Raw genomic sequence first — 25,420 nt, forward strand, 5'->3', positions numbered from 1 at the left:
ACAGACCAGGGGACAGCGCCCCTCTGGCTTCACTTCCTGAGCGGTCAGGCTTCGCGAAGGGCACGGGCATCACCTGCTGGCCGGTCTCTCTTCTCAGCAAATTCCCCAGGGAGCGACCCGTGCGCTCCAGCTGACACTGAGTCCCCTGCGGCACCACCCCCATGCGTCCGGGCCTGGAGCTCAGCTCCGCCCCGCCCGCCCCGGCCCCCACCCGAGCCGCCCAGCGCCCGCCCCCGCCGTCTTGTCCCCCGCCGCCAACGCTCCGCCCCGGCCCCGCCCCCACGGCTGCCCGCGGCTCGTCCCCTCCCCGGCCCACCAAAGCGCTCCCGCCCCTCCCGGCCGGGTTCCCATCCGCCCTTCGCGCGCCTCCCCTCCCCACGCGCGGGGCGCGCCCCGAGACCCGAGTGACCTGGTGGCGGCGCGGCGGGGCGGTGCGCTGGCTCGGGTTTCGGCCCGCCCCCGGCGCCGGCGTGACCCCTCCCCGGGCGCGGGCGGGGCCGGGCCAGCTGGCCAGCGCCCCGCCCCTGGCCTGGCGCTCTGGGCGCTATAAGAGGGCGGCTGCCGCGGGGCGCCCTGCGCGGGGCCGGGAGCGCGATGGTCAGCCGCCGCGGCGCGGCAAGATGCTGGATGGGCCCCTGCTGGCGCGCTGGCTGGCCGCGGCCTTCGCGCTGACGCTGCTGCTCGCTGCGCTGCGCCCCTCGGCCGCCTACTTCGGGTAGGTGCCTGGGCGGCCCGGCGGGCGGTCGGGCGGGGCAGGGCCGGGGCGGCGCGGGGGCGGGGGCGGCCCAGGTGCGCGGGGCCCTGGCTGGTGAGGGCCGCCTGGTTGCCTAGAGCTGTTTGTTTGTGGCGCGCGAGTCGCTCGGTCGGCGAGTCGGTGTCCCCGCGGCTCGACGCAGGGCGAAGGGCTGGCGTACTCGACGGGCTGGTGTGGGGCCGCGGTCCTCCGTGACCCCGGAGTCGTCGTTGCCGCGGCCGCGCCTGCAGCCGTGCGCGGGGCTCCCTGGAGCTCGGGGACCAAGCCCTGGTCCCGGATCCCTTAGGCCTCCGAGTTCTTGCCAAAGGGCTGGAGGCTCTCCGGCCCCTGCCCACCCACCCCCTTGCAGTTTCCCCCTCCTTTCTCTCCTCGAGAAGTTAATTTAACAACAAAAAAATACGTACAAAATCCAGATGTTCCTTGCTCTGAGCCCCAAAGGAAAAAAAAAAACAACTTCAAGCTGGAAGAATTTATTTTTCTTGCGCTTTGCTTCTGACGCTCGCTCGGGCCCCGGCCCGCGGGAGCGCGTCTGCGGGACCCGGCGCGGTGCGCAGGGCCGGGCTGGGGCCGTGAACGCCGCCTCCCGCTGTCTCAGGGGTCGCCGCCCCGGGCGCGCTTCTGCGCTTTCGCAGTTTGCGTGGTTTCGGTGCGCCTCTCTCCGCTGTTCCTTCCTGCCCTTCCTCGTCCCTCGCTCCCAGATCTGGGATGTCCAGCCTAGCGACATTTGGGGACCCTTGCGGAGCTCCGCAGATGGGCACACTGAGGTCCAGGGTGGCACCGTGCGGGCAGCCCGCCGGCTCTCCCCAGCCTTTGCGCCTCCCGCCGGGGCGCCGACCCTGGAGCACCCCAGGACCCTTGGGGGCCTTGCGGCCACTCCCAGCCGCCGCCCTCCACCCGTCACCTGTTCCCTCGCCCCTGGCCGGAGCGCCGGCGCGCGGCGGCCTGGCCGGCAGAGGGCCTCGTTGGTCCAGAAATGTGGCACCGCCCGGCCGGGGAGAGGCCAACTGGGCGAGGAGCCCTGCAGGTGTATCCTGTTCTCAAAGAAAATAAAATATTTTCATGGGAAACTTTCCCTTTGTGTTTTTCTTTCCCCCTTTGCTCCTTCTGTTCCTTTCTCTGGGGTTGTCTTCCAGGGTCAGCTCCGTGTCTCCTTCCCCTGGAGACCCCACCCCGCAGCCCTCTCCTGGCTGCACTGTGGGTCTGGCCCTGCCTGGGGCCCAGGCTGTGCAGAGGCTGGCACACCCCTGCACGCCATCTGTGCAGCCTTTGCCGCGCCCTCGCGGGCAGAGGGAGGGTCAGAGGATGGCCGTCTGGCCACAGGTCCACGGTGAGTCACGGCAGCCTGTCAGCCAGCTGTGCCTTCTCCTTGTCCGGGCGCAGCCGTGGGTCTGCTCCCAGGCCTGGGACACACCCTGGGCTTGTCTGTGCTGTGCTCTGCAGCCGGCAGGCTCTTCCCGGGGAAGATCCGACCCCCTGGGGAGGTCGGGGTCCTATCTCCCAGCCGCCCCCACCTCCTGCAGCCCCTGTTTCTCCACACTCTGCACCTCTGGGAAAGGCCTTGAGCTCTGCTGTTTCTGTGTGTGTCCTTTAGCGCTCCTGGACAGAGTAAGTCCTGGTGGGCGTTTGAGGCCCCCATGGCTCCTCGCGCCAGCCCTCTTGGCTCTGCTCTTTTGGCCCCCAAAGCCCTGTCAAGTGAGGCTTCTTGAGTCCTGCCCTGTGGGGAGCATAGGGGGCAGGTGTGCTGCCCTGGGGACAGCTGGCTCGGTTGGGGGCACCACCATCCCCGGCAGCGGGCAAGAGAGCCAGCACTCTGCTTGGTGTATGGAGGTTCTGGAGAGGGGCAGGCCCGGTGCCACCTGGACGGGTAGAGGAGGGAAGGGTCCGCGGGCTGGAGGGGTCACGCCTGGCATGCAGCTCAGGGCAGTGTCAGGCACTCGAGAGCTGATTCCCGAGGAGGGGGCGGGCCTGGGAGGAGAAGAAGGGCAAGACTCTCTCTTCGCTGGTCTGTGTGGAGGCCAGGCCTGGGTCTGGGGCCCTTTCTCCTGATCCAGCAAAGGGGCAGGAGCTGGAGGGAGTGGGAGGAGGAGATGGCCCAAAGCAGGCAGGGCCGGCAGGGGAGGGCTGAAACCAGGGGGCCTTTCTGTGCCGTGCGTTGGGGCTGGAGTGCAGAGGGAGCAGAAGGAAGAAGCTGGGATCCAGGCCTTCTCTCCCTTCCCCCTCTCCGAAAGCTCTGCCTGGCACGGAGCTCGAAGGCAGGGCAGCTCTGGTTACAGCCCAGGAGCCCAGAGAGGCTGGCGGGGGGGGGGGGGGGGGGGGGGTCACGGGGACAGCGGAGCCCTCCCTGCCCCTCCCCAAGGCTGCAACCCAACCCTCCCTGCAGCTCCTGCTGCCCTCCTCTCGGCCTCTGGCCGCCAGGCAGGACCCTCCAGGCTGCCTGCCCCGGGGACGCTCTCCTCCTTTTCTCCTGGCGTGGCCCTGCTTCTCGGCTGATTAGCAGGTGGTGCTTCCATGTGGTTCTCCTGGGGCCACAGGGGTGTCTGTGCTCCAGGGGCCTGGATGGCCTGGCCCGATGCCCTGTGCAGAGAGGGGGAGCCTGGCTCCGAGCACGAAGCGCCAGCCTGAGGTCTCTTGGAGAGTTTGGAATACAGACTTGGACCCCCGCTGTGGTGGACCTGGGTGGGCTGAGAGCTTTGGCCTGCCCTGGGCGAGGAGGGCTCCCCGCACCTGGCCCCTCTCCTGGTGTTATTCTCAGGTGAGAAGATGGAGCTGAAGGGCCAGCCGAGTATGCTGAAACCTGGTCAGGAAGGGACTCCCAGACCCTGGGGTGAGCCACCCTGGTGCTCCCGTGAGTGTGGAGCCTGGGGCTGGGCCTGGCAGAGCGGGTTCTGGGCTCCCTCGCAGCTTGTTGCCCTTATCCTAGAGATCCCATGCATACCCCCAACTGGCCCCAGTGGAGGCCCCCGGGGTGGCCCCTAGACCTGCATCCAGGGGCTGCCCTTATGAGCAGAGGCCTGAGTTTTCCAGCATGGTTAGTCTTCCAAAGGAGAAGGAAGGCGCGTCGTGAGCTCTGATCTGTTTCGGTGTCGGCCCCAGCACCCCATGTTCTGCAGGAAACATTTGTTGGCTGGCTTAGTGGGGGCAGGGCCTTGCCTCGCAGTCTGCAGTCTGGTCCTGACTCTCCAGCCAGGCAGCCTGGAGGCCTGCGTGGTGGAGGCAGCACCAGGCGTGGCACCAGAGGGCTCCCTGAGCTGGGCCAGGCACTGGGTGCCTGAAGCTGGTCTGAAAGGCGGCTGGAGCGCTCTGGACCACTGTGAACCAGGCCAGTGGGTGTTAAAGCCAAGGTTCCTTCTGTTATTCAAACCTAACTCACATCCTGTGGATCCACCCTGTTAAAACCTACAGGTTGGTGGTTTTTAGTAGGTCCCCGAGTTGTGCACCTAGCACTGCTACCTAATTCCAGAACATTTTCATCACTCCAGAGACCTCATATCTTGCGCCCCCCCCCGCCCCAGCCCCTGGCAGCCATGAATCCACTTTTTATCTCTGTGGGTTTGCCTGTGGTGAACGTTTTACATAAGTGGAATTGTACACTATGTGGCCTCTTGTGTTGGGCTTCTCTCACTGAGTGTGAAGTTTTCAGGATTCATCCGTGCTGTAGCGTGAGTCCGTGCCTCGTGTCTTTTTGTGACCGAATAATATGCGATTGGCTGGACATTCGAGAGTTTTTCCATCCGTGTATCTGTTGATGGGCACTTGAGTTTTTCCACCTTTTGGCTGTTGTGAGTGATGCTGCTGTGAACACTGAGGTACAGGTTGTTCTGTGGACGTGTTTTCAGTTCTTCTGGGTGTTGGTAGGTCATGTGGTCACTCTGTGTTTAACTTTCTCAGGAACCACCAAACTGTTTTCCACAGTGGCTGCACCATTTTACATTCCCACCAGCAATGTATGAGGGTTCCAATTTCTCCATCCTTGCCAAAGCTTGTTATTTTCTGTTTTTTTAAGTAAAAATTTTTTTAATTCTAGCCATTTGGGTGGATGTGAGGTGGTATCTTGTGGTTTTGATGTGTAGTTTCCCGATATAGTGATGTTGAGCACCTTTTCCTGGGCTTGTAGGCCATTTGTTTATCTTCTTGGATAAGTTCCTTTGCCCAATTTTTGGCTGAATTGTTTGTCTTTTTATTATTGAGTTGTCACAGCTCTTTATATATTCTGGATTTATTCTTGGACCTAGGAGAACCTGGTTCCTTGACCTCTGAGCCAGCGTGCCATCTCCCCCTGAGTGCAAAGGCTGTGCCCCTGGGTCTTCATGGTGGATCTCCCTCCTGCGTGCCCCCAGCTTGCCTGCGTGGGGAGCCAGGGTGCAGGTGGCCACCTGTTTACTAGCGCTGGGTCTGGGGGCCTGGCCGGGGGATCTGGGATATGCAGGGAGGCAGCCCCAGCCCTACCCTCAGGCGTGCTCTGGAGGGGCTGCTGTCTCGGGGCTGTGCGTGTGGAGTCAGGGAGGCCACCCCTTTGCTTCTCTGTGTCTCAAGCCTGGGTTCCAGCTGGGCGTCCGGTGTGGCCACGTGCCCAGTGGCTGTCCGGAGTAGGGGCACCACCTGGTCCCTGGAGGGAGGAGAAGGAGGGAAGGGTCCCAGGGCAGGCTGGGGAGCCTGATGGTGTGATGATGAGGCTTCGTAGTGGGTCTGTGCGTGGGCAAGGGGTAGGACATCCTGCTGGGACAGCGGGACAGCCCTGATGCGGCCCAGGGGGCTGTGTGGGCGGGGGCTCAGTCTCCCCTGTGGGGGAGGTCAGCCTTTCTCCACGAGGCCGGGAGGGGCTGGCAGAGAGGGAGTGTCCTGGGTGACTCGCAGGCCAGGGGCCAGGGTGGTGGTGCTAGGAGCTGAGCAGGCAGAAGTTCTGGGTCAGCTAGGCATGGGTGACAGTCAGGGCAGGCCGTCCTTGGGGCTATCTCAGGACACTTGTGTCTGGAGCGGCCGGCCAGCCCACGGAGCCCAAATTTTGGGGAGAGGCTACAGAGAGCAGAGAGCATTCCAGAGGGTCAGGAGGGTGGGCCTGCAGTGGGAGCAGAGTGGGGGAGAGCCCAGGCGAGGGACCTTGTCCGCAGTGTCCAGGGCAGCCGAGGGGCCGGCAGGGGGACCATCAAGGCCCTTTGGAAGTGGCCCTGTGGGTAAGACCTCAGAGCAGCGACCAAGGGGGGACGCGGGTGGGGGCGGTGTGCTGGGGGGCCTGGGAGTAGGGGAGGCGGTCAGGTCAGGGAGGGGCCTGGGCTTCCTGCCTGCAAGGGAGGGGGATTCTTCCAGGACTCATGGCCCAGGACCGCCAAGGCCAGCAGAGGGACTAGGGCGTCCCAGCTCCCCAGCCCATGGGTCTGGGGCAGGCATGTGGAGGGAGCAGTGGGCAAGGCCGAGGGGATCCCTTGGGGGGGGGCTGGCCACCCCTGCATCTTTGGTCTCCAGAGTCCCTCCCACCTCCCTCCCCTCCTCCTTCCCCTCCTCTAGCCAGGCTGCTCTGGGGGCCTTGGACCCCCCACCCCTCTGGCCCCAGCCTGCCCCATGTCCCCTTCCACAGGCCCCTAGGGGGCTCTGCCCTGGCCCCCCAGTACAGAGACCAGATAGAGGCAGGTGCTGAGTGTCGGGCCAGGACCGGGCCTCTGGGCCAGGGGCCTCGTGTGCACAGGTGGTGGAGTCCGGAGACCTCGTGGTGGGGCCCGAGGTGAGGAGGAGCTGCGGCCACCTGGCTCTCCTCAGCTGTGTGAGCAGATGTCCCACCACAGCCGGCAGCCGTCTGGACGGGGGACAGCTGGCCTAATCTGGCTCCCGTCCTGCTGCTGTGGCCTAGGACCCAACTCTAGAGCCCACAGCACCAGCAGGACCCTGCCTGGGCTCCAGGGTGGCCCCAAAGGGTGCCTCGCAGTGTCGAGGACAGTAGGAGGAGTGTGTGGGTAGTTTTCTCCGGGAAGAGAATGTATGCACATGATTCTTCTGGGTGTGGGCCCTCAGCTGGGAGGAGTGATAGCTGATAAGGGCCTGGCTGGCTTTGCTGGCTGCAGAAAATTGACACCTGTCAGCAGGGCCAGTGCTTGGCCCCCTAATCCTGGCCTGGGGGGCGCCTGGCTCCCTTTGTGTATTGTTTGGGCAGTGGGGGTGCCCTGCAGTGCCCACCCCAGCTCCACTGGCTGCAGGAGGTTTCGGAGGAGGCACCGTCGTCTGGGACAGGGGTGAGGCCAGGCCCTACTTGGAAGTTGGCCTCTGCTGGGTGGGGAGCCGAGCTGCAGGGTCTGCCTCAGCTGTCGCCTCCTCCAGGAAGCCCGGCCACAGCCCAGCAGCCTTGCCCTTGACCTGTAGCTCAGCTCTGGGGAAGCCAGCAGGGCCCCTCATGGGGTCCTCTCCATGCCACGCTGGGCTGGTGTGCCCGAGGCCCGTGGGGAGTCTCCTCACCCTTCTGCTCCTGGCTCTGCACCCAGGAGCCTGGTGTGGGGTCCAAGGTGCTGTTCACCATGTGGGCCAGCACCCTGCCCAGCCGCCCTGGCCCTGAGTTTCCCTGGATGCACCTGTGCACCAACAGTGGGCCAGGCACAGCAGACCACAGGCCTGGACGTCTGGATGTTGGCTTTGTGGGCGGCATGGGCGCTGTGCTGAGGGCAGAGGGCTCTCCTGGACTGTGTGAGGTGAGGGCTCTGGGCTCTACCAGGTGAGGGTCGGGAGATGGGGGCTGGTGGCTGGCCGTGCTGCAGGCTGGGTCTCAGTGGGGCCTAGTGGCCTGGGCTGGGCAATGACCAGGCTGTTTTCCTGCAGGGGCTTATCATGAAGGGACATCCGTGGGCTGGGCCGGGTGGCAGGTGGCTGTGCCAGGGCCTCCACAGGAGGGCAGCCCTGGGCTGGGCAGCACCAACCTGGGTGGCACACTGGCCGCCCAGCTCCATGACCTGTGGCCCAGCCTGCCGTCCTCTCCTGCTCCTCCCAGTGCGGTTCCCGGCTGGCCTGGTGCCTCCGGCCGCAGGAGGAAACCCGGCCGCCCAGCTGGCAGGCCCTGCTCCTCGAGACCGGCAGCCGGACGAGGGAATGGAAAAAGGCAAGCCTCAAGCTGTGTTTGTTTTTCTTAGCGATACCTGAGGTCGACGCGGCTAGGGAAGTGGTCTGGCCCACAAGGAGAGGCTGCCAGGGGCTCCCAGACCAGAGCACGTCAGAGCTGGCTCCCTCCCGGACAGATGGGGCTGCGGCGCCCCCCCCAGGCCACCCCAGGGTGGGGTGTTGATGGGGCCGGCCCTGCTCCCTGGTCTGTGCAGTACTGGGGAGACCAGCTCCGGGGAGGAAGCTGGTCACCGAGGTGATGCTGGGGGCAGCCAAGAGGGGGTCCCGTGGCTCTCTCGCCCTGCATCCTGCCTGTCCCTCTGTGTGGCAGCCGCATCTGTGAGGCCTGGGGCTGTGGTGATGGGGGCACAGAGGTTCCTCCACGAAGCCACTGCTCCCCGTCTTCTCTCCATGGCTGTCATGGAGCTCTGGGGTCCTGTGCAGTCTCAGCCACCTGCCTGGGGGTCCGCAGGCCTGCCACCCCTGCTGGGCTCCTGCCCCTGCTCCAAAAAGGGGCAGTTGGCCAGCGGCCTCAGGGTCTGGGGTTCCCACGGTTCTAATCGCTGCTGGAGCTGCTGAGGGTGGATGGGGCCATTTCTGTTAGGCTCTTGGACACCAGGCTTGGCGGGCAGTGCTGTGGGCCCTGGTGTAGTAGAGTTTGCTGAGTCCCGTGTCTGACCTCTGGCTAGGCCTGGGCTAGGAGGTCTCCTCAAGCGATCACTCTGCACGCTCACGGCCCCTGTACGGACATGGCTGGTCAGGGACAGAGCTGGGGCTGACCGAGAGCTCTTTGTGCCCTGGAATCTTGGGGCCCCACGGGGTAGGAAAGTCAGGGCCTGGCGGCTCTCACGGCTAACAGAGGGGACAGCCATCGTGGACGCAGGGTGCTCGGCCCATCCACCCTGAAGCCCATCCCCCCAAAGCCCGTCTGTGGTCCCCACTTCAGCCTGAGTGGACCGTCTGCATGGGGCCACCCTCCTGCCCTGCTCATCCATGCCCCGTGGCATCTGCCACCTCCTCCATGTCTGGGCATTGGGTGACCGTGGAGCCTGCAGGGAGCCCCGGGTGCACCCACCCTCTCTCCACCCACATCCAGGTGCTTGGGTGGAAGGCTTTAGGCCCCTGGGGGACGGAGAGTTAATCTCAGAACCAGTTCTTAGCACTGGAATTTGTTTTGAATTTGATTCACACAGAAATTAAATGCCGTCTGGTGGGGCTGAGGATTCCTTGGCAGACGCTGCGGCTTCTGGAGTGTCAGCCTCTTCTCCCTCCACCCAGCCCAGGGTCTCGGCTGCTCTGTCCCGGAGCGCTGGGTTTGTGGGCAGGGTGGCCCTTAGGGGGTCCAGTGCTATTGGTGGGAGGAAGGGCCATTGGAATCTGTCTGCGCCCCAGTGAGTGGAAGGAGTGAGGCGCTCGGGGCTGGGCAGTGTGGGCCCGTCTAGGACGAGACCCTGAGGACAAGCATGTCTCCAGGCCCAGCCTGGGCCACATCTGCCGCTGCCCTCGTCCGGCAGTGTTCATCCTGTCACCTGGCTGCCCTTGGGGGCAGGTGTGAAAGTGTGTGGCCAGCTGGGTGCTCAGAGGGGTGGCCTGCTGCCTGAGCAGCCGGCCACAAGAGCTTCAGGGCTGCCCCTCGGAGGGGGTCTGGCGTCCCCAGACTTGGCTCTCTCTGTCCTGAGTTCTTTCCTGCTTCCCTGGGGCTGGAGTGGCCTCTCAGCAGTGTGGAACTTAATCCAGGCTGACCTTGTCTCAAGATTCTTACCTTCATTACATCTGCAAAGATTCTCGTTCCAAATAAGGCACATTCTCAGGTTCCGGGGGCGGGGTGTGAATTTTGGGGACCTTTATGCTCTGCTTCAGATCGTTCCAGCAAATAGTTGCTCAGATACGGTGACCAGCGCACGGTCAGAGATAACTTGGTGTGCGTGCACCAGTCAACAGAGCATCCCAGCTGAATAAAACCATCCTCACTGTGCTTTCCAGAGTGAGACAAGCTGGGACACCAGTGAGGAGTGAAAAGCCGCAAAAAACTGACCCAGCAAGTTTGGAAAAACCAGTTAGAACGGCGAGGGGCGGGGGGGACATTTAAGTAGCAGACTGATTTGCAAGCAGATTAGAAACAGCTGAAGAGAATTAGCAACGTGGATGGTGGCTCAGGAGAAATTAACCCAGAGTGCAGCGCGGGAAGGTGGATGCTGGAAAACAGGGCAGAAAACCGGGGACAGTGAGGAGGTCCTGCCTGCCTTGTCAGGGCCCTGAGGGGGTGGAGACGGCTTGATGTCTGAAGAGAACGGCTGAGAATTCTCTGAAGCTGATTAGAGCGATCTAGAAGGTTCAGGAAGCCCGGTGTCTTTCCAGGCAGAAAAAATACACGTGCAAGCCAAACACAAGTTGGAACTGCAGACACCCAAGACGAAGAACCGTCAAAGCAACCCGAGGAGCCAAAATGCGGGTTACCTCCTGAGGTTGTTGGGCTGACCACCAGCTGCAGAGTGAGAGCAGAGCCGGGGGACGGCGGGACGGGCCACTCACGTGTGGATCCGCGCACGTGTGACAGACGACGATGCCTGGCGAGAACTCCGTGCTCTGCGAAGGCCACCATTTTCAGACAAACCAAGAGTCGCTCCAGAGGAAGTGCTAACGCTGTGGCTCAGGCCTGGGCGACGGCCCTCACCTGTTCCAGAGGCAGGTCGCCGGAGGCGTGGATGAGGGAGCATCGGCTGACCTGCTGTCAGTCCTGAAGTGGAACTACAGCACGGTAGCATACGATCTGGGGAGTCACGGGGTTGTGTTCCCTGACCCCTGTCACCCAGAAGGGACAGTGTTGACCGGTGTCAGACGTGGGCAAGTTACAGACTCGTGCAATTTTGAGGGTAACCAGGAAAATAATGGAAATGTAAAACTTCAAATTACCAAGGGGAAAAATGGAATAACAAAATATAACCCAAAAGAAGACAAGAAAGGAGAAAACAGAAAGAGAAGAGGCATGGCTAGTAGAAGGGATGACCTGAGGCCCCAGGACCCCAGTGGAGGAAATGCACAAGGCATAAGGCTGAGGTAATTGGGGTTGTCCTCAGTCTAATTATAGGCTCTGTGAAGGACACACACACAGGATGGAGAGAGAACACACCAACTCAATGGGCCGAAAGACAGAGGGAAAGGAGAGAAGAGAAGAGAGCTGCACTGTGATCCAGGCTATGCATGGTGACCTGAGCTGGGACCCAGGCTCTGCTCGGTGACCTGAGCTGGGACCCAGGCTCAGTACAGTGACCTGAGCTGTGACCCAAGCTCTGCTCGGTGACCTGAGCTGGGACCCAGGCTCTGCTCGGTGACCTGAGCTGGGACCCAGGCTCAGTACGGTGACCTGAGCTGTGACCCAGGCTCTGTTCGGTGACCTGAGGCTGCAGTTTTGGAAAGACTGAAGTGGCCACAGTGGTAGCTTAAATGCATATTTTGGAAGTGGAGAGAAGCTCAAAAACGCTCTGCAAGCATCTGTCGCAGAAAAGAGGAAAAGAACAGCAAGCAAAACCGCAAAACAGTGGAATAAGTAAAGTAGAAGTAGTGCAGAAATTAACAAAATAAAGAACAAATGTGCGTTACAGATGAGCCGATCCATCTGTGGCAAGAAGGTCTTGGAAACATCGGAGGAGCCTGACCCACTGGGGAGGAGGCTCAGAGACCAGCATCCTGCTGTGGGGACATCAGCACAGACTCTGCCGTTAAATCTGAAAGTGCAAAGGAAATGGAGAAAACCAGAAAGGTAACAGACATAGACTCAAGATAGAGATTACTGACTAATACTACAGTAAGTAAAGAAATTGGGTCATTGGGGATATAAATGGTGTGGCCGCCGTAGAGAATGATCTGGCGTTTCCTCCAACAAGTCAGCAGAGGTTTCCTCTGTGAGCAGCAGTGGGTCTGTACCCAAGAGCAGTGCACACATGTCCACACACGAGTGTGCACACGTGGTCCTAGTGGCATTATGCATCATAGCTAAATAGTGAACAACCCAAGTGTCCATCGGCTGAGGAATATACAGAATGTGGTCCATCCATGCAGTGGAATATTATTTGGAAATAAAAAGGAATGAAGCACTGACACACGATACAGCGTGGATGGGCCTTGAAAATGCTGTGCTCAGGGAGGGAAGCCAGGCACAGAAGGCCACATAGTGTGTGATTCCACTTATGTGAAACGTCATAGTACATAAATCCAGAGACAGAAAGTGGGTTTGTGGTCACTGGGGGTGGGGGAGGGGTGTAGGGGGTGATAGCTAAAGGGTGTGGGTTTCCCTCTGAGGTGATGAAAATACCCTAAAATCGACAGTGGTGGAGTTTGCACACGTCTGCAAGTATACTATGAAACACTGAATTGTATATTTTAAATGGGTGAATTTTGTGGTATCTGAATTATATCACAATAAAGCTATTTTTTAAAAAAAAGAGAGAAAAAAGAAATTGGATCAGAAATGAAATCTTTCCACCAAGAAAAGGTCAGGCTGCATGGCTTCACGGCAAGTTCGACCAAACAGTTTAGGAGACAGGATTCTAATCTGCCACAACTCTTCCAGGAAAGTTTTTGAAAAGAACGCTCGCTAAGGCCTGACACTCAGCAGGGAGAGCCCAGGAGAAGAAGACAAACACAGATGCAGAGGTCTGGAGAAAACAGCGTCAGGTTACATCGCGAAGAACAGAGAAAGGAAAGCGCGTCCCTGCCAGCTGGGTTTATTCCAGGAACACTTGATGTTTAATGTTAGAAAATCAATCAGTAGAATTCTTTGCTTTGCAGATTAAAGGAAAAAATTACACATCAAAAGACGCAGGGACAACATTTGATAAAGTCCAACATCCACTTATGATTTTAAAGCATTCGTAGTACCCTGAAAGCAGAAGGGAACTTCTTTAACCCGATATAGAGTGTCCAGAAAAACACACGGGAACCTCGTGCTTCGTGGTGAGGTGGCGAAGCTTCCCTCTTAAGACCCGGGGGGCTGCCTGTGTCACCTTGTCTGAATCGGGTGGTGCCAGCTGTGTTAGCCCCTCCAGCAAGATGGGACTCGGTCCTCGCACGGAGCAGTGAGTTCTGGCCCCGTCTCTGCCTTTAGAGCCCTCGTCTCCCAGGGGCTGGGTCTGGGTGGCAGGGAGTGATTTTGGGTGTGTGGAGGGGAGATGAAGCAGGGAGGAGGGTCCCCACTTGCTGGCAGTGGTGCCCCGAATTGCTCCCTCACCGCGTGGCCACACCTGCCCGAGAGGCCACCTGGTGGCTCTGTGCCTGGAGCTGGGGCTCAGGGGGCTGGGCCATGGAGGGCAGTTGGCGGATTCTGCACGATCGTGCCGATGGCCGTCTCACCGGAAGATGAGAAGAATGGCGTGGGATGGAAAAGGAAGAAAGCAGGCTCGTCTCTCTGCAGCCATGTGACTGTACACAGAGCATCTGAAAACCCTCAGAGAGGAATTATGACGCAGAAGGGTCACCGGGTCCTGGGTCATGTAGGGCCAGTACTTCTGCAGGTCGGCAACGGACCCAAGATGGACTTGATGGAGACACTGTATTCTTGCACGTTATCACTCCTGGAATCCAGGACTGACTCCAACACAAGGAAGACCTCGGGTGGGGGACTCTGTGGGCTTCACAGAGGGCAGGAAGGAATCCCAAGTACATGGAGAGAGACACCCGCTCACCGGCATGGAGACTCGATGCTGCATGGGCAGCAGGCACCACTACCCTGGCAGACCCTCCTCGTGTGTGCACACATCGACAAGTGGGTTCTGAAACGCCTGTGTGAGTGCAGAGCCAGCAGGTGCCTGCGGAACCTGCTGGAAGGAGCTCCTGGTGCAGCCCGGAGGAACGCCCAGCCCTGACCACTGGCCCAGGGCGGAGCCGGGAGTGAGCCACATGGGAGGCCACAGTGCTGTCGCAGAGCATCGAAGAGACGGGACCCTCAGGATCCTGTGGGAGGGACGCAGACCCATGCCGAGGGCAGGGAGCTGGAGGTGCACAGCAAGACCCGGAGCTTCTGGAGGATGTTCAGGACTGTCTGTGACGTTAGGGTGGGACGCCCAAGCCTGCGTCTTGAGTGGGAGCTGCACTCCACGGACCTGCTGCCCACTCCACACACACATATCACAGCTTCTGAAATACTTGCGTGTCGTAAAGTGCCAGTGTTCAGACCCCATTGTCATTACTTCTTCCCAGGAAGCGGGTCCAGTCCCGGAAGAGGCTGGCTAGATGGGTCAGGGGGCCTCCTGCCTGCCCACGGAGGGGCTGCCACCTGTGGGCAGACTTCCCCGGGCTCACTTCCTTCAAGGGCCGCCTGGCAGGCCTGTGTACCCATCCACCCGCCTGTTCCGGCCAGATGACCCCTGGGGGCGGCAGCTGCATTGAGCCCCGCAGCAGGTGTACCAGCCTGCGATGGGCAGCTGGGTGGGCCGGGCAGGGTGTGTGCTGTGCCAGGCATCCTGGGGCACTTTCTGGGCCAGAAGGCACAGCCCCCAGAGACAGGTCATGAGGGCAGAGGCTCGACTCCCCTGGCTGGTGTGCAGGGCCCAGGGACCACCCGCTGTGTGTTGACCGTTGTCGTTGTGAATGGGCCACAGGGAGGGGGATGGGTTTCCTCTGTCCCAGGTCCCTTGTGCACCCACAGACACACACACAGGTCCTCTGCAGAGTGGGGGACATGCCTGTCACTGAGCGCACGTGGCATCGAGGCAGGTGGGCTGCGGCTTTTCTGATGCCCGCAGATACTCTGTGGACTGGACGGGTCGTTCGTTCAGCCAGTCTCCAGGCTTTGAACAACAAGCATCGCTTCCCGTGTTCCAGTCGGTGTGTGTACATTTTCAGATCATATGTCTGTCGCCTGTGTTTCCAGGGAGGGAAGTGGTGGGTGAATTTTCATAGCACATCAGTGCAGAATTCCTGCACGGGGGTCACCTCCTGCCTTGTGTTCTTGACGAGGATCTTGTCAGACACTGAGAGGGAAAGATAACACCAATACAGTGTTTTTTTGTTTTGGTGAGGAAGACTGGCCCTGAGCTAACATCTGTGCCCATCTTCCTCCACTTTATATGGGACGCCACCACAGCATGGCTTGATGAATGGTGCGTCAGTGCGTGCCCAGGATCCGAACCCGTGAACGCCCGGGGCACCGAAGTGGAGTGCACACTTAACTGCTACGCCACCAGGCTGGCCCCCCACCAGTACAGTTTTATTTTGCGTTTCTTCACGTGGGGTGGAGCCTTCTACAGATTGTAGGAGCCAGCTGTTCCCCTCCCTGAACTGTGTGTTCACATCCTGCTGACCTGCAGGAAAAGACGTGCTGTCTGCGCAGCCACACCGCACACACCCACACGCGTACACACACGCGTGCACATGCAGAGGTCGGCCCTGGGCCTGGGGTCCCAGCGCACCGTTCCCTCCAGCTCTTGTCACCAGTCTGTTGACACCACCTCTTCGCTGTGCAGAGATTCTTGCACTTTGTCAAATTTATTAATTTTTCAATGCCTGGATTCTGAGTCACACTGAGAAACGCCTTCCCAGATCTCAGAGTGTTCGTGAACCCCTCGTCTTTCTCCGGCTCTTCTGTGCGTTCCCGTCTGTGTTTGGGCTCCTGTCCTGGGAGCCCCAACCCACTGGCTCCACCCTGCTCCCCATACCCTGTGCCCCTGCCACTTATTCACCACCTGGCACCTCCCCGAGAGTCTGTCCTCTGTCACCGCACCCCAGGCAGGAGCCCCCCGGCGGGTGATGTGCTGAGCCCACCCTGACAGTTGAGTGTTGCTGGTGTCGGAGAGAGGGGAGCGGCTGCCTCAGGGTAAGGGAGGCCAGCAGGGTTCCAGCCTCACACGGCCTCAAGTGAGTGGGGGGCCCTACCCTCAGCCCCCAGGTGCAGTGTGGACACAGGTGACCCCAACACCTCGAGATGGGCTGGAAGGCAACGTCGCCCACCGTCTATCCCCCTCTGCATGTTGTGCCCACAGCTGCCCTTTCCAGTGGGCCCTGGGTCCCCCCAGGATGGCCTCACAGCGGGGGTCCTCTTGGACACAGGCTTGTCGGCACCGGCCTGGAGCTCCATTAAGCTTGGAGAATCCAGCCTGGGGGACGTGCCCGTGGGAGGCTGCAGGGCTGCCGCGGTGTGGCACAGCGTTCTGGGCACAGCTGTTGACATTCTTGTCTGGGGACAAGTCTGCATGTGGGCTGCCTTTGCGTGGGGCACGTGGCTCTGCCTGCCTTCAGCGCGGGGTCCTCCAGCCGCTGCCTGCTCCCTGCCCCGGCTCGGCAGCTGTCCTCGAAGCCACCGATGTCAGCCCTGCTGCATCCCTGTGCCCCGAGGCAGGAAGCCCTCCCCCCGGGTAGGGATAGGGGTGCAGCTCATTGGAGCCGGCGTGCACCGCTCCCTCCCTCAGCCTGCCGCCCCGCAGTGCAGTGCCCCAGCTCCAAGCTCACAGGTACCTCTCCACCAAGGCTTTGCTGCCTCTCCGTCTGCACCACTCAGCGGCCCATGAGGGGTCTGTCCCATGCCTCAGGGACCTTTGGGGTTTCTCCAGAGCCAGCACTCATGCTGGCCTCCCACGGTGCTCCAGGGGGCCCTCCTGGCTCAGGGAGAGGAGAGCCGGCCCTGCAGTGCTCTCTTCCCCGGGCTCGAGCCGCCAGGGACACCATGTGGGGTCTGCCCACTCACACCCTTGGTCTCCGGGAACAGCTGCAGCCCCTGTTCCCCCACAGCTCTCTGCTTGACCCTAGGGGCTCAGCGGTGCTGTGCTGGCTCTGAGCCCCGTAGGGAGGGTCTTCTAAGGGTGCCCGCCTGGACGTCGCTCATGCTGCCACCAGGTGTGGAGGGTCCTTTCCGCTCGCACCCCCAGGCCTGGCCCATCTGCGCCGGTGTCCCTGTGGCCTGACCTTGGGGAGCTGACCAGAGAGGGTGAGGTAGGGTGGCTCCTCTGGGGGCCAGGGCCTGGGGCCTCAGGGCAGGCGACAGCCCTGCATAGGCCCCCTGCCCCGCAGGGCATACTGGGGTGTGTGTGTGGGGGGCTTCAAAAGCCGATACTCCAAGTTGTCCCCAGAGGAGCCTGAACCTGCAGTGTCACTGCTGGGATCGGCTAGAGGGTGGGGTCCTGGGTACCCCCGCCCCACCCACAACTCTCCCCTGCGGAAAGCTGCTGCTCCGGAGTCAGCCCTGTGGCTGCCATGCCCCTGAGGGGGCTCTTGAGGGGCCACAGGAGGGAACGGGCACGGTGGGGGTCCAGTGTCTGAGGACGCCTGGCGCCCTGGCTCCAGTGGGTCGGCTGGGGTGGGGGGGGCTTGTTTCCAGTGTATTCCTGTGGGGGCTCTGAGCTCTGCTGCATCCAGGTGGGCACCTCTCCTCCTGAGGGCTGAGGGTCTGGGTGTGGACGTGCCTGGAGTCCAGAGGTACAGTTGTCCGGGGACAGTGAGGTTGGTGGGTCTGAGCACAGAGCAGACAGAAGGGGCCAGTCAGTCCCTTGGCTCAGCAGAGAGAGGGAGGGAGGTGCTTGAGAACCAGGAAGCCGCTTCTGGGGCACACCCTGCTCCCAGACTGGGAGGTCTTCTCTGGTACAAGCCTGGGAGACCCTGTTGGGACTACCAGGGTGATCTGCACAGGCTGCAGGAGGGCAAGGAGTGAGGCAGGACCCTCCCCAAGGGGCTACAAGGCCGGTGGGCTGTGGTGGGTGTGCATCCTGCGTGGCCTGGGGCTCCTGCTCCTTCCCTGCCCTGGCCATCTGTACCCTTGGATCACACTCTGGGCCACTGGTCCTCGCAGTGTGTGTGTGGGATCTGGTCGGTCAGGGGCAGCCAGGCCTGAGTCAGCGAGGTGTGACCCCCTGTGGGGAGTTCCTGTGGAGGCCCTGCGTGCACACGGCAGCTGGTGTGAGGGCTGAGGGCCTGCAGGGGCCGAGCAGGGTCCACAAGCAGTGGGCAGGGCAGGGTGTTGGGGCGCAGTGGGGTGGGGGTGTGCAGCTGTGGGGAGGAGGCCTGGTGGGCAAGGCACCAGGCCACGCTGCTGCTTCTGCTGCCCCATTGGGGCTCTCGGGGCGGCCCCAGCTCTGATGGCTCCGGTGGTGCTCACCCTGGCCTGTCTGTGCCCAGGCTGACGGGCAGCGAGCCCCTGACCATCCTCCCGCTGACCCTGGAGCCGGAGGCGGCCGCCCACGCGCACTACAAGGCCTGTGACCGGTTGAAGCTGGAGCGGAAGCAGCGGCGCATGTGCCGCCGGGACCCGGGCGTGGCTGAGACGCTGGTGGAGGCGGTCAGCATGAGCGCGCTCGAGTGCCAGTACCAGTTCCGGTTCGAGCGCTGGAACTGCACCTTGGAGGGCCGCTACCGGGCCAGCCTGCTCAAGCGGGGTGAGCGCGCTGGAGCGGGGGCGAGGGCGCAGACGGAGCCGGGAGGACCCGGCAGGGGCAGCGGACGGGGTAGGGGGGCAGGATGGGGCAGGAGCGGGCGGGCGGGGGTGAGGGCAGGACCTGGGCAGGGGCAGCGGATGGGGGTCGGGGGGCGGTGCAGGATGGGGCTGGAGTGGCGGGCGGGGAGGCAGGACCACCTGGGCCTGGTCTGCGCAGCCCAGGGCGTCAACTTGGCTGGATCCAGTGGGTGGGGATGGCCTCACTTCTGCCCACCCCCCGCGCGTCTGTGTGTCTGTGTGGGGGAACAGTTGCTGGTGGCACAAAGCGCATTTGGACAGCTCCGACGGCTGTTGCCACCTGCTGCTGGCCAAGGCCCAGCGCCTGGGCACAAGGGCAGGGGTCTGGCTGGTGTCCCCCCCCCCAGCGCAGAGCCTCCTTCTTGGGGTCTCCTTCCGCAGGAGGGTGCTGCTTGGGACCCTGATCTGAGCCCCTCTACGACCTTGTTTAAAATCTGGGGACCAGAGGCCCAGGGAAGTCTGGGAGGTGGGAGACCTGGATGGATGGGCTCGGATTGCTGGGCAGAGCCGAGGCCACGGTGCTCTTGATTCTCTCCGGCTCGACCAGCCCTGTGTCCCGGTGCGCGTGCCTCCCACCCCAGGTGTCCACGCAGCCCAGGCAGGCGTCCCCTCCCAACTCTGCTACCTCTGGACGTGAGCTGGTGCTGGCCGTGGTTTGGCTGCCCCCGAGTGAGGTGGCGACTGCGGCGCCCGCTGACAGACCCCTGCCGCCCGCAGGCTTCAAGGAGACTGCCTTCCTCTACGCCATCTCCTCGGCCGGCCTGACGCACGCGCTGGCCAAGGCCTGCAGTGCCGGCCGCATGGAACGCTGCACGTGCGACGAGGCCCCGGACCTGGAGAACCGCGAGGCCTGGCAGTGGGGCGGCTGCGGGGACAACCTCAAGTACAGCAGCAAGTTCGTCAAGGAGTTCCTGGGCCGGAGGTCGAGCAAGGATCTGCGAGCGCGCGTGGACTTCCACAACAACCTCGTGGGTGTGAAGGCAAGCGGGGCGTGGCGGGTACCCGGGGGGCGGGGTGAGGACACGGGAGGTGGGACCAGGGGAGGAGGGAAGGTGTGTGAGGGGGTGGGAGGGTGAAGGGGAAGGGTTAGAAAGGGTGAAGGGGCGGGGTGGGGCGCAGAGAGGGCCGGAGACGGAGGCTGTGCCTCCGTTCCAGCTGCGTGGTGCTGGCTGGGCCCTGAGTTTTCCTGTCTGTAAGATTCCTTGCCTCCCAGACAGATGTGGATATTAGTTGTCTTGGAGGGTGCCCCGTGGTTGTCCAGGGAGAAGTGGAGCCACAAAGCAGACTTGCTGCTGTTTGGGGAGGAGCCGGGTGGGTCTGGGTTTGGTCTGTGTCTGGCCTTGGGTGGTCACGGCCACCAGAAGAGTCTACCCAGGAGGTTGATGGGCTGGGCCCCGCCTCCAGGGCCAAGGAACAGGTGGTCTTGTCACCAGGAACTGAGGTGGATGGCTTTCCAGGGAGCCTATGGGCCAGGGGTCCCACTGGCCCAGGTCGGAGGGTGGGGTGCTTCTGCCTCAGGGGCCCTGTCTGGGCCAGCACTCTGTTCTGAGGGAACCCACTCCAAAGACGCAGGGAAGAGGAAAGGTCTCAGCTCTCCGGCTGGGGCCTGCTGGCTGCAGGTGTGGCTGGGCCTGGGGGACTGCCCTCCCTGCCCTTCCTGCAGCCCCTCGGCTCCTGGCCCTCATGTCTGTTTACTGCGGACAGAGCATCCCAGCCCCCTTTGTTCTTGCACAGCCTGGACAACCAGATGCCCCCAAGGCTCAGCCCGGCCAGGGCAGTCAGGGGCTCCTGGGATGTGAAGCCCCAGCCTCTGCGGGTGAGGTGATTAGATTCACCCCGGCTGTGACTCCTCTTTATTGAGAAGCCGACTTCTGAGTTGTGTGCTTATTAAAGAGTGCATTTTCTCCTCTTTTGACGGAGCTGGGCTCCGTCTCGGGACAGGGGAGGGCAGATTAAATCCCGGGCGAGGCGCTTTCTTTCCTGTGCACTCACCCTTTGTGAGCCATTAATGAAAAGTCAGAATGTGAAAAGCGCTCCGTTAGCTCCACTGGGCCTGGGTAAGCAGCGTTTTAATTAAATTTGTCCGGGTTTCTCAGCAAAGTATCATTAAATGTGACTCTTCTATTGCCTGGCCAGAGGGCGGCTACCTTTCTTAATCCCCCTCGAGCAGGCCCTCCCTGGGGGCAGGGTGGGAGCTCAGCCTGGGGCCCCCCTCCCCCCACTGTCCCTCCTCCCCAAGTCCCTCCAGGGACCTCGGTGCGGGCAGTCAGGCAGGAGGCCCGTGGGGTAGCTGGCCTGACTTCACGGCTTTGCGGGAAGCACCCGAGTCCTGGGAGGGGAAGAACCCAGCCTGGGTCTCAGGCAGTTTCCCAGATCCATAGCGAAGGTTGGTGCTTCCTTCTGGGGCTGCCCTGGAGACTTTGTCCCTCCTTCCAAGTTCTTGTCACCACTGGGCGCGGGGCGGCACCCGCACCTGCAGTACTGGTCCTGATGCTCAGGCAGCGATGTGGTCAGCTCAGACGTAGACCCGTGGCAGTGGCCAGTCCTGTGCGCTAGGCGAGCTAACCTGCTTGTCCTCACCTCTTCAGGGAGCACACCTCTGAGACCAGACTTAAGCGCCTGGCGGGGTGCTGATGACGACTGGGGGGTCGGCGTGCCCAGCACTTGCAGAGGGCAGCCCTGGGCACAGGGACGGGAAGGGAGGGTCTTGATGGGGCGGGGGACCCCCTCGGAGGTGCTGCGTTGGCCACTCTGGAGGCGTGGTGCTGGCTGTGGGCTTCTGACCTGAGCATTCCGTGGCTTGGAGAGGGAGGGATGGGCGTGTGAGTTGGGGAGCTTGGGTGATGGGTAGTGAGGCCTTGGGCTGGGTCTGGCCCTGGGGTGGGTGGCAGTTCCTGCCCCTCTGGGGGCATCCACGGGGATTCTCGGGTCTGCCCAGCGTGGCCCCCCTGCCCACCTCCCTCCCTCCCGGCAGGTGATCAAGGCCGGGGTGGAGACCACGTGCAAGTGCCATGGCGTGTCGGGCTCCTGCACCGTGCGGACGTGCTGGCGGCAGCTGGCGCCCTTCCACGAGGTGGGCAAGCGCCTGAAGCACAAGTATGAGACGGCGCTCAAGGTGGGCAGCACCACCAACGAGGCCACCGGCGAGGCAGGCGCCATCTCGCCACCACGGGGCCGGGCTGCAGGGACAGGCGGAGGCGACCCACTGCCCCGCACACCAGAGCTCGTGCACCTGGACGACTCACCCAGCTTCTGCCTGGCTGGCCGCTTCTCCCCTGGCACTGCTGGCCGCAGGTGCCACCGTGAGAAGAACTGTGAGAGCATCTGCTGCGGGCGCGGTCACAACACACAGAGCAGGGTAGTGACGCGCCCCTGCCAGTGCCAGGTGCGCTGGTGCTGCTACGTGGAGTGCAGGCAGTGCACGCAGCGTGAGGAGGTCTACACCTGCAAGGGCTGAGCCCTGGAGCCGGCCGGGCTGCTGTGGGGGTGAGGGCAGTGCACACGGCGTGAGGAGGTCTCCACCTGCAGGGCTGAGCCCTGGGGCCGGCCAGGCTGCTGTGGGGGTGAGGGCAGTGCACGCAGTGTGAGGGTCTACACCTGCAGGGCTGAGCCCTGGGGCCGGCCAGGCTGCTGTGGGGGTGAGGGCAGTGCACGCAGTGTGAGGGTCTACACCTGCAGGGCTGAGCCCTGGGGCCGGCCGGGCTGCTATGGGGGTGAGGGCAGTGCACACAGCATGAGGAGGTCTACATCAGCAAGGGCTGAGCCCTGGGGCTGGCCGGGCTGCTGTGGGGATGAGGGCAGGGCACACGGCATGAGGAGGTCTACACCTGCAGGGCTGAGCCCTGGGTTGGCCGGGCAGCTGTGGGGGTGAGGGCAGGGCACTCAGCGTAAGGAGGTCTACACCTGCATGGCTGAGCCCTGGGGCCGGCTGGGCTGCTGTGGGGATGAGGGCAGTGCACCCAGTGTGAAGGGTCTACACCTGCAGGGCTGAGCCCCCAGGCTGGGCGCCCCCAGCACATTTGGGCACGAGGCAGGGGCAGGAGCCCGGGGGTTAGCTGGCTTGGCCATCTCTGCCCCTTTGTCTCCCCGCTCAAAGGCGCAGTCTGACCTCTGCATCCCCTCTCCTTTTCCCCCTGCCCATGACCCAAGAGTGTTGCACCGATGCTTACCAAGCCGTGTCTGTCCCTAAGTCGCCAGTTTTTGGAAGCAGTGCCCCTCCCTGCTCTGGGCTCCCACGAGGAGCGGTGTCTTGACCACACGGGGCCTCTGCGCGGCCGCCGTGGGCTGCCTGCACTGCACCAGCACTGGCTTAGAGAGAAACCACTACGAGAGAGACGGCCGGGCCACCCAGGTGCGGGGACACTGCTGTCCCCCTCTGACATCAAGCACTTCTCTTTGGAGTGATATCAGTGACTTTTAAGTTATTTTTATTTAATATATAATTATTATTTCTCCATCCCTGCAGTCTTCCAGGCTGTAGCTCCTCCCTCTTGGCGAGCCTGGTCTGGAGGGGTCCTTTTTCTCTCCTCACCACCCTGCCTAACCTCTTTGCCTGATCTGCTTTGTCCTTTGAAACCACTAAATCAAGAAAGATGTCGCTGTTCTTGTTTGTGAAGAAGTAAAATGAGCTGGGTCTGGCCACCACCCTCAGAGTTTCTGGGAGCCAGGTCCCCGTGGTCCACCCACTGCCCCCAGCGAGGCCGGCCAGGAAGTAGGCAGGCCCTGCTCTGCACTCTTTGGGCACACAGCCCTGCACTCTGGGCTCCGAAATGCAGATTCTGGGGCCCAGGGTGGCCTGCTCTCCCCCCAGGGGTGAGCATGGGCAGAGGGACAGGGCCAACCCCTGGGGGGTTCATTTCACCTGGAAGGCACAGCTTGCCCTGTGACTGTGGGGCAGGTGGGGTGGGGACAGATGTGGGTAGAGAGCTGGGGGCTAGGGTTTGGCAAATGAAGACTGTGTCCCCTGGACATGCTGTTGTCTTTGCAGGGAGGGGAAAAGGATGGCTTAACCTGACCTGGTTTGTGTGTGCACACATATGTGTATGTGAGTGTGTGTGCACATGCATGCATGTTTGGTGTGTGCCTGTGCATGAGTGTGTGTGCATGCATGTGCCTGAGCACATGGACGTGTCTGCATATGTGATGTGTGCACACATATGTATGTGAGTGTGTGTGTGTGCATGCGTACATGAATATACTTGCATGTTTGGTGTGCGTGCACGCATGAGTGTGTGTGCAATGTGTGGTGTCTGCATGAGCATGTGTGATGTGTGTGCCTGGGAGTGAGCATATGCGTGTGTTTGTGCATGAGTGTGCGTGTAATATGTGGGTACTGGCATGTGCACGTGTGGTGTGTGCTGTATGCACGTGCGTGAATGTGCACGCAAGCATGTGTGTGCATGTGCACATGTGTGCATGCCTGTGTGTAAGCATGTGTCTGTGCATGTGCGTGGTGTGTGTGCCTGTGTGCACTGTCTTGGCATGGTCAGTGGTCAGCGGTCAGCTGGGGTGTGGCCTCCGCTCTGTGCCCTTCCTCTCTGTGGGGCTCTCCTTCATGTGTCAGCATGAATGGCAGCCTTGGCTCCTGGAGCCTTCAGCTCTGGGCCCATCCTGCTGGTTCGGTGGCTGTGATCCAAGGGTGCGGGCTGGGGTCTGGGTGGGCGCAGAGCCGGGCTGCAGTGTAGACGTGGGAACTACTGAACAGGGGGTTCCTTAGAGTCTGGGGGGCTCCAGGAACCCTGGGGGACTGTTGTTTTTTAAAAGCAAACCTATTTATGTTGATGTGGGTCTCTTTGTCCCTGTTTTATAGTGTAAATAGTAAAGTTATTCTCCTGTGGTTCAGACAACATCCCCGTGAATAGCTGTGTGCCGACGGGTGATGCGGAGGCCCCTCCCTGGAAGGGAGCAAGGGTGGGCTCCGTGGTGGCAGGTGACGTGGGTCTGTGCTTCCGTCTCCTGCAGGCCTGGCGAGAGAGGGTTGGGGGGGCTATGGTGCCTCCTGGTTGTCCCTAAGTGTCCCCACCCGCTGGGGCCTGAGTGGGCAGAGCTGGCCATGCTCTGGGACAAGACTGTAGCCGGTCACTACTGGGTCTGGAAAGGCGGCAAGTGAGAGGAAGGGTATATATATTTTTTTATCAAATACCACGTTTAGCTCTAAGTCGTAAATATTAAGAAAAGTATTTTTTTGAACAAGGCGGACTAGAAACGTCTGCTGGCTGGTCTGTGTACGTATAAACATGTATCAGAACGTCTTGCTGAGGGAAGAAGCAGCTCCTGCTGACGGAGCCTCTTGTCAACTTGCTTGTCTTCCACGGGGCAGAGCATCTCGAGAGCAAAGTGCGTTCTGTGGTGGGGCTCGGCCTGCCGGGGGCCACGGGGGCAGGAGCCGCACTGCGGGCCAGGCGGGTCCCGGCCACGCGAGACGTGGGCTCCAGGCTTGGTGTGGCCAGGTCCGCGGGCGGGAGGAGAGGGGCATTCACACACGGGAACTCGGCTGTGTTCCGAGTCTCGTGGGAGCCTGTCGGTTTCTCTACCTCATCTGTACAGCGAGTAGGTGTGCACTCGAGTGACTTGGAGAATGTATTTATTTAACAGTTTGTGTAACAGAACAGAAACAAGTGGAAACACTAAATAAATGTATTTTAAATTATAGCTCCATCTCAGTCAGCTGCCTTCAGAGGGATTCTGGTGGTCCGGCCCCGGAAGGAGGGTCCGGGGAGGGGAAGGAGGGCCTGGGAGGGGGAGGTCTGATGAGGGAGGAGGGCGGCTGAGGGGAGGAAGGCCCTGGGGAGGTGAGAGGGGTGAGGGAACAGACTGGTCTGTTGAAGGCCTGGCACAGCCCAGCCCGCCCTGGAGGTAACCAGGTGGAGAGTCTGCAGCTCTCACGGGCAGTTACCATCTGTGGTTCCTGCTTGCTGAGTGGCCCCCTGGGTCCTCTCACGAGGCTGGCACTTGTCTGTCCAGCTGGGCTCTATCCCCGCACATCCTCACACTGTGCTCTCAGGGAGGCTGTGAGAGCTTGAGACCCTTGTGTGTACCAGGAGTGCCTGCCGAGGCTCTGTCCCCCTCTCCTCTCCGGAGCAGGGGGCTCTGTTCCCAGTATTAGCCTCCAGGGGCAGCCGTGACAATGACCACAGACAGGGGCAGACATAACAATG

At 61.8% G+C, this 25,420-nt stretch overlaps 1 protein-coding gene across 1 annotated transcript; it reads left to right on the forward strand.

The window, feature by feature from the left end:
- Positions 1–591: 591 nt before the first annotated feature.
- Positions 592–24,966, forward strand: WNT9A (Wnt family member 9A). The gene is made up of 4 exons (XM_087430261.1): positions 592–715; positions 17,930–18,186; positions 18,981–19,243; positions 21,238–24,966. Exons 1-4 carry the CDS (start codon positions 621–623, stop codon positions 21,718–21,720), a joined length of 1,098 nt encoding a protein of 365 aa, XP_087286387.1. The 5' UTR covers positions 592–620; the 3' UTR covers positions 21,721–24,966.
- Positions 24,967–25,420: the final 454 nt, after the last annotated feature.

This window comes from Ceratotherium simum, chromosome 4 (genome assembly GCF_057802395.1).
Source record: "Ceratotherium simum simum isolate JZ-2026a chromosome 4, ASM5780239v1, whole genome shotgun sequence".
NCBI lineage: Eukaryota > Metazoa > Chordata > Mammalia > Perissodactyla > Rhinocerotidae > Ceratotherium > Ceratotherium simum.

Excerpts from the sequence above, each read along its gene's own strand:
- WNT9A (XM_087430261.1), top strand. The coding sequence starts at position 621 with ATGCTGGATGGGCCCCTGCTGGCGCGCTGGCTGGCCGCGGCCTTCGCG. Across the intron at positions 716-17,929 it reads CCCTCGGCCGCCTACTTCGG|GCTGACGGGCAGCGAGCCCC; the intron begins GTAGGTGCCTGG and ends GTCTGTGCCCAG. Across the intron at positions 18,187-18,980 it reads GGCCAGCCTGCTCAAGCGGG|GCTTCAAGGAGACTGCCTTC; the intron begins GTGAGCGCGCTG and ends TGCCGCCCGCAG.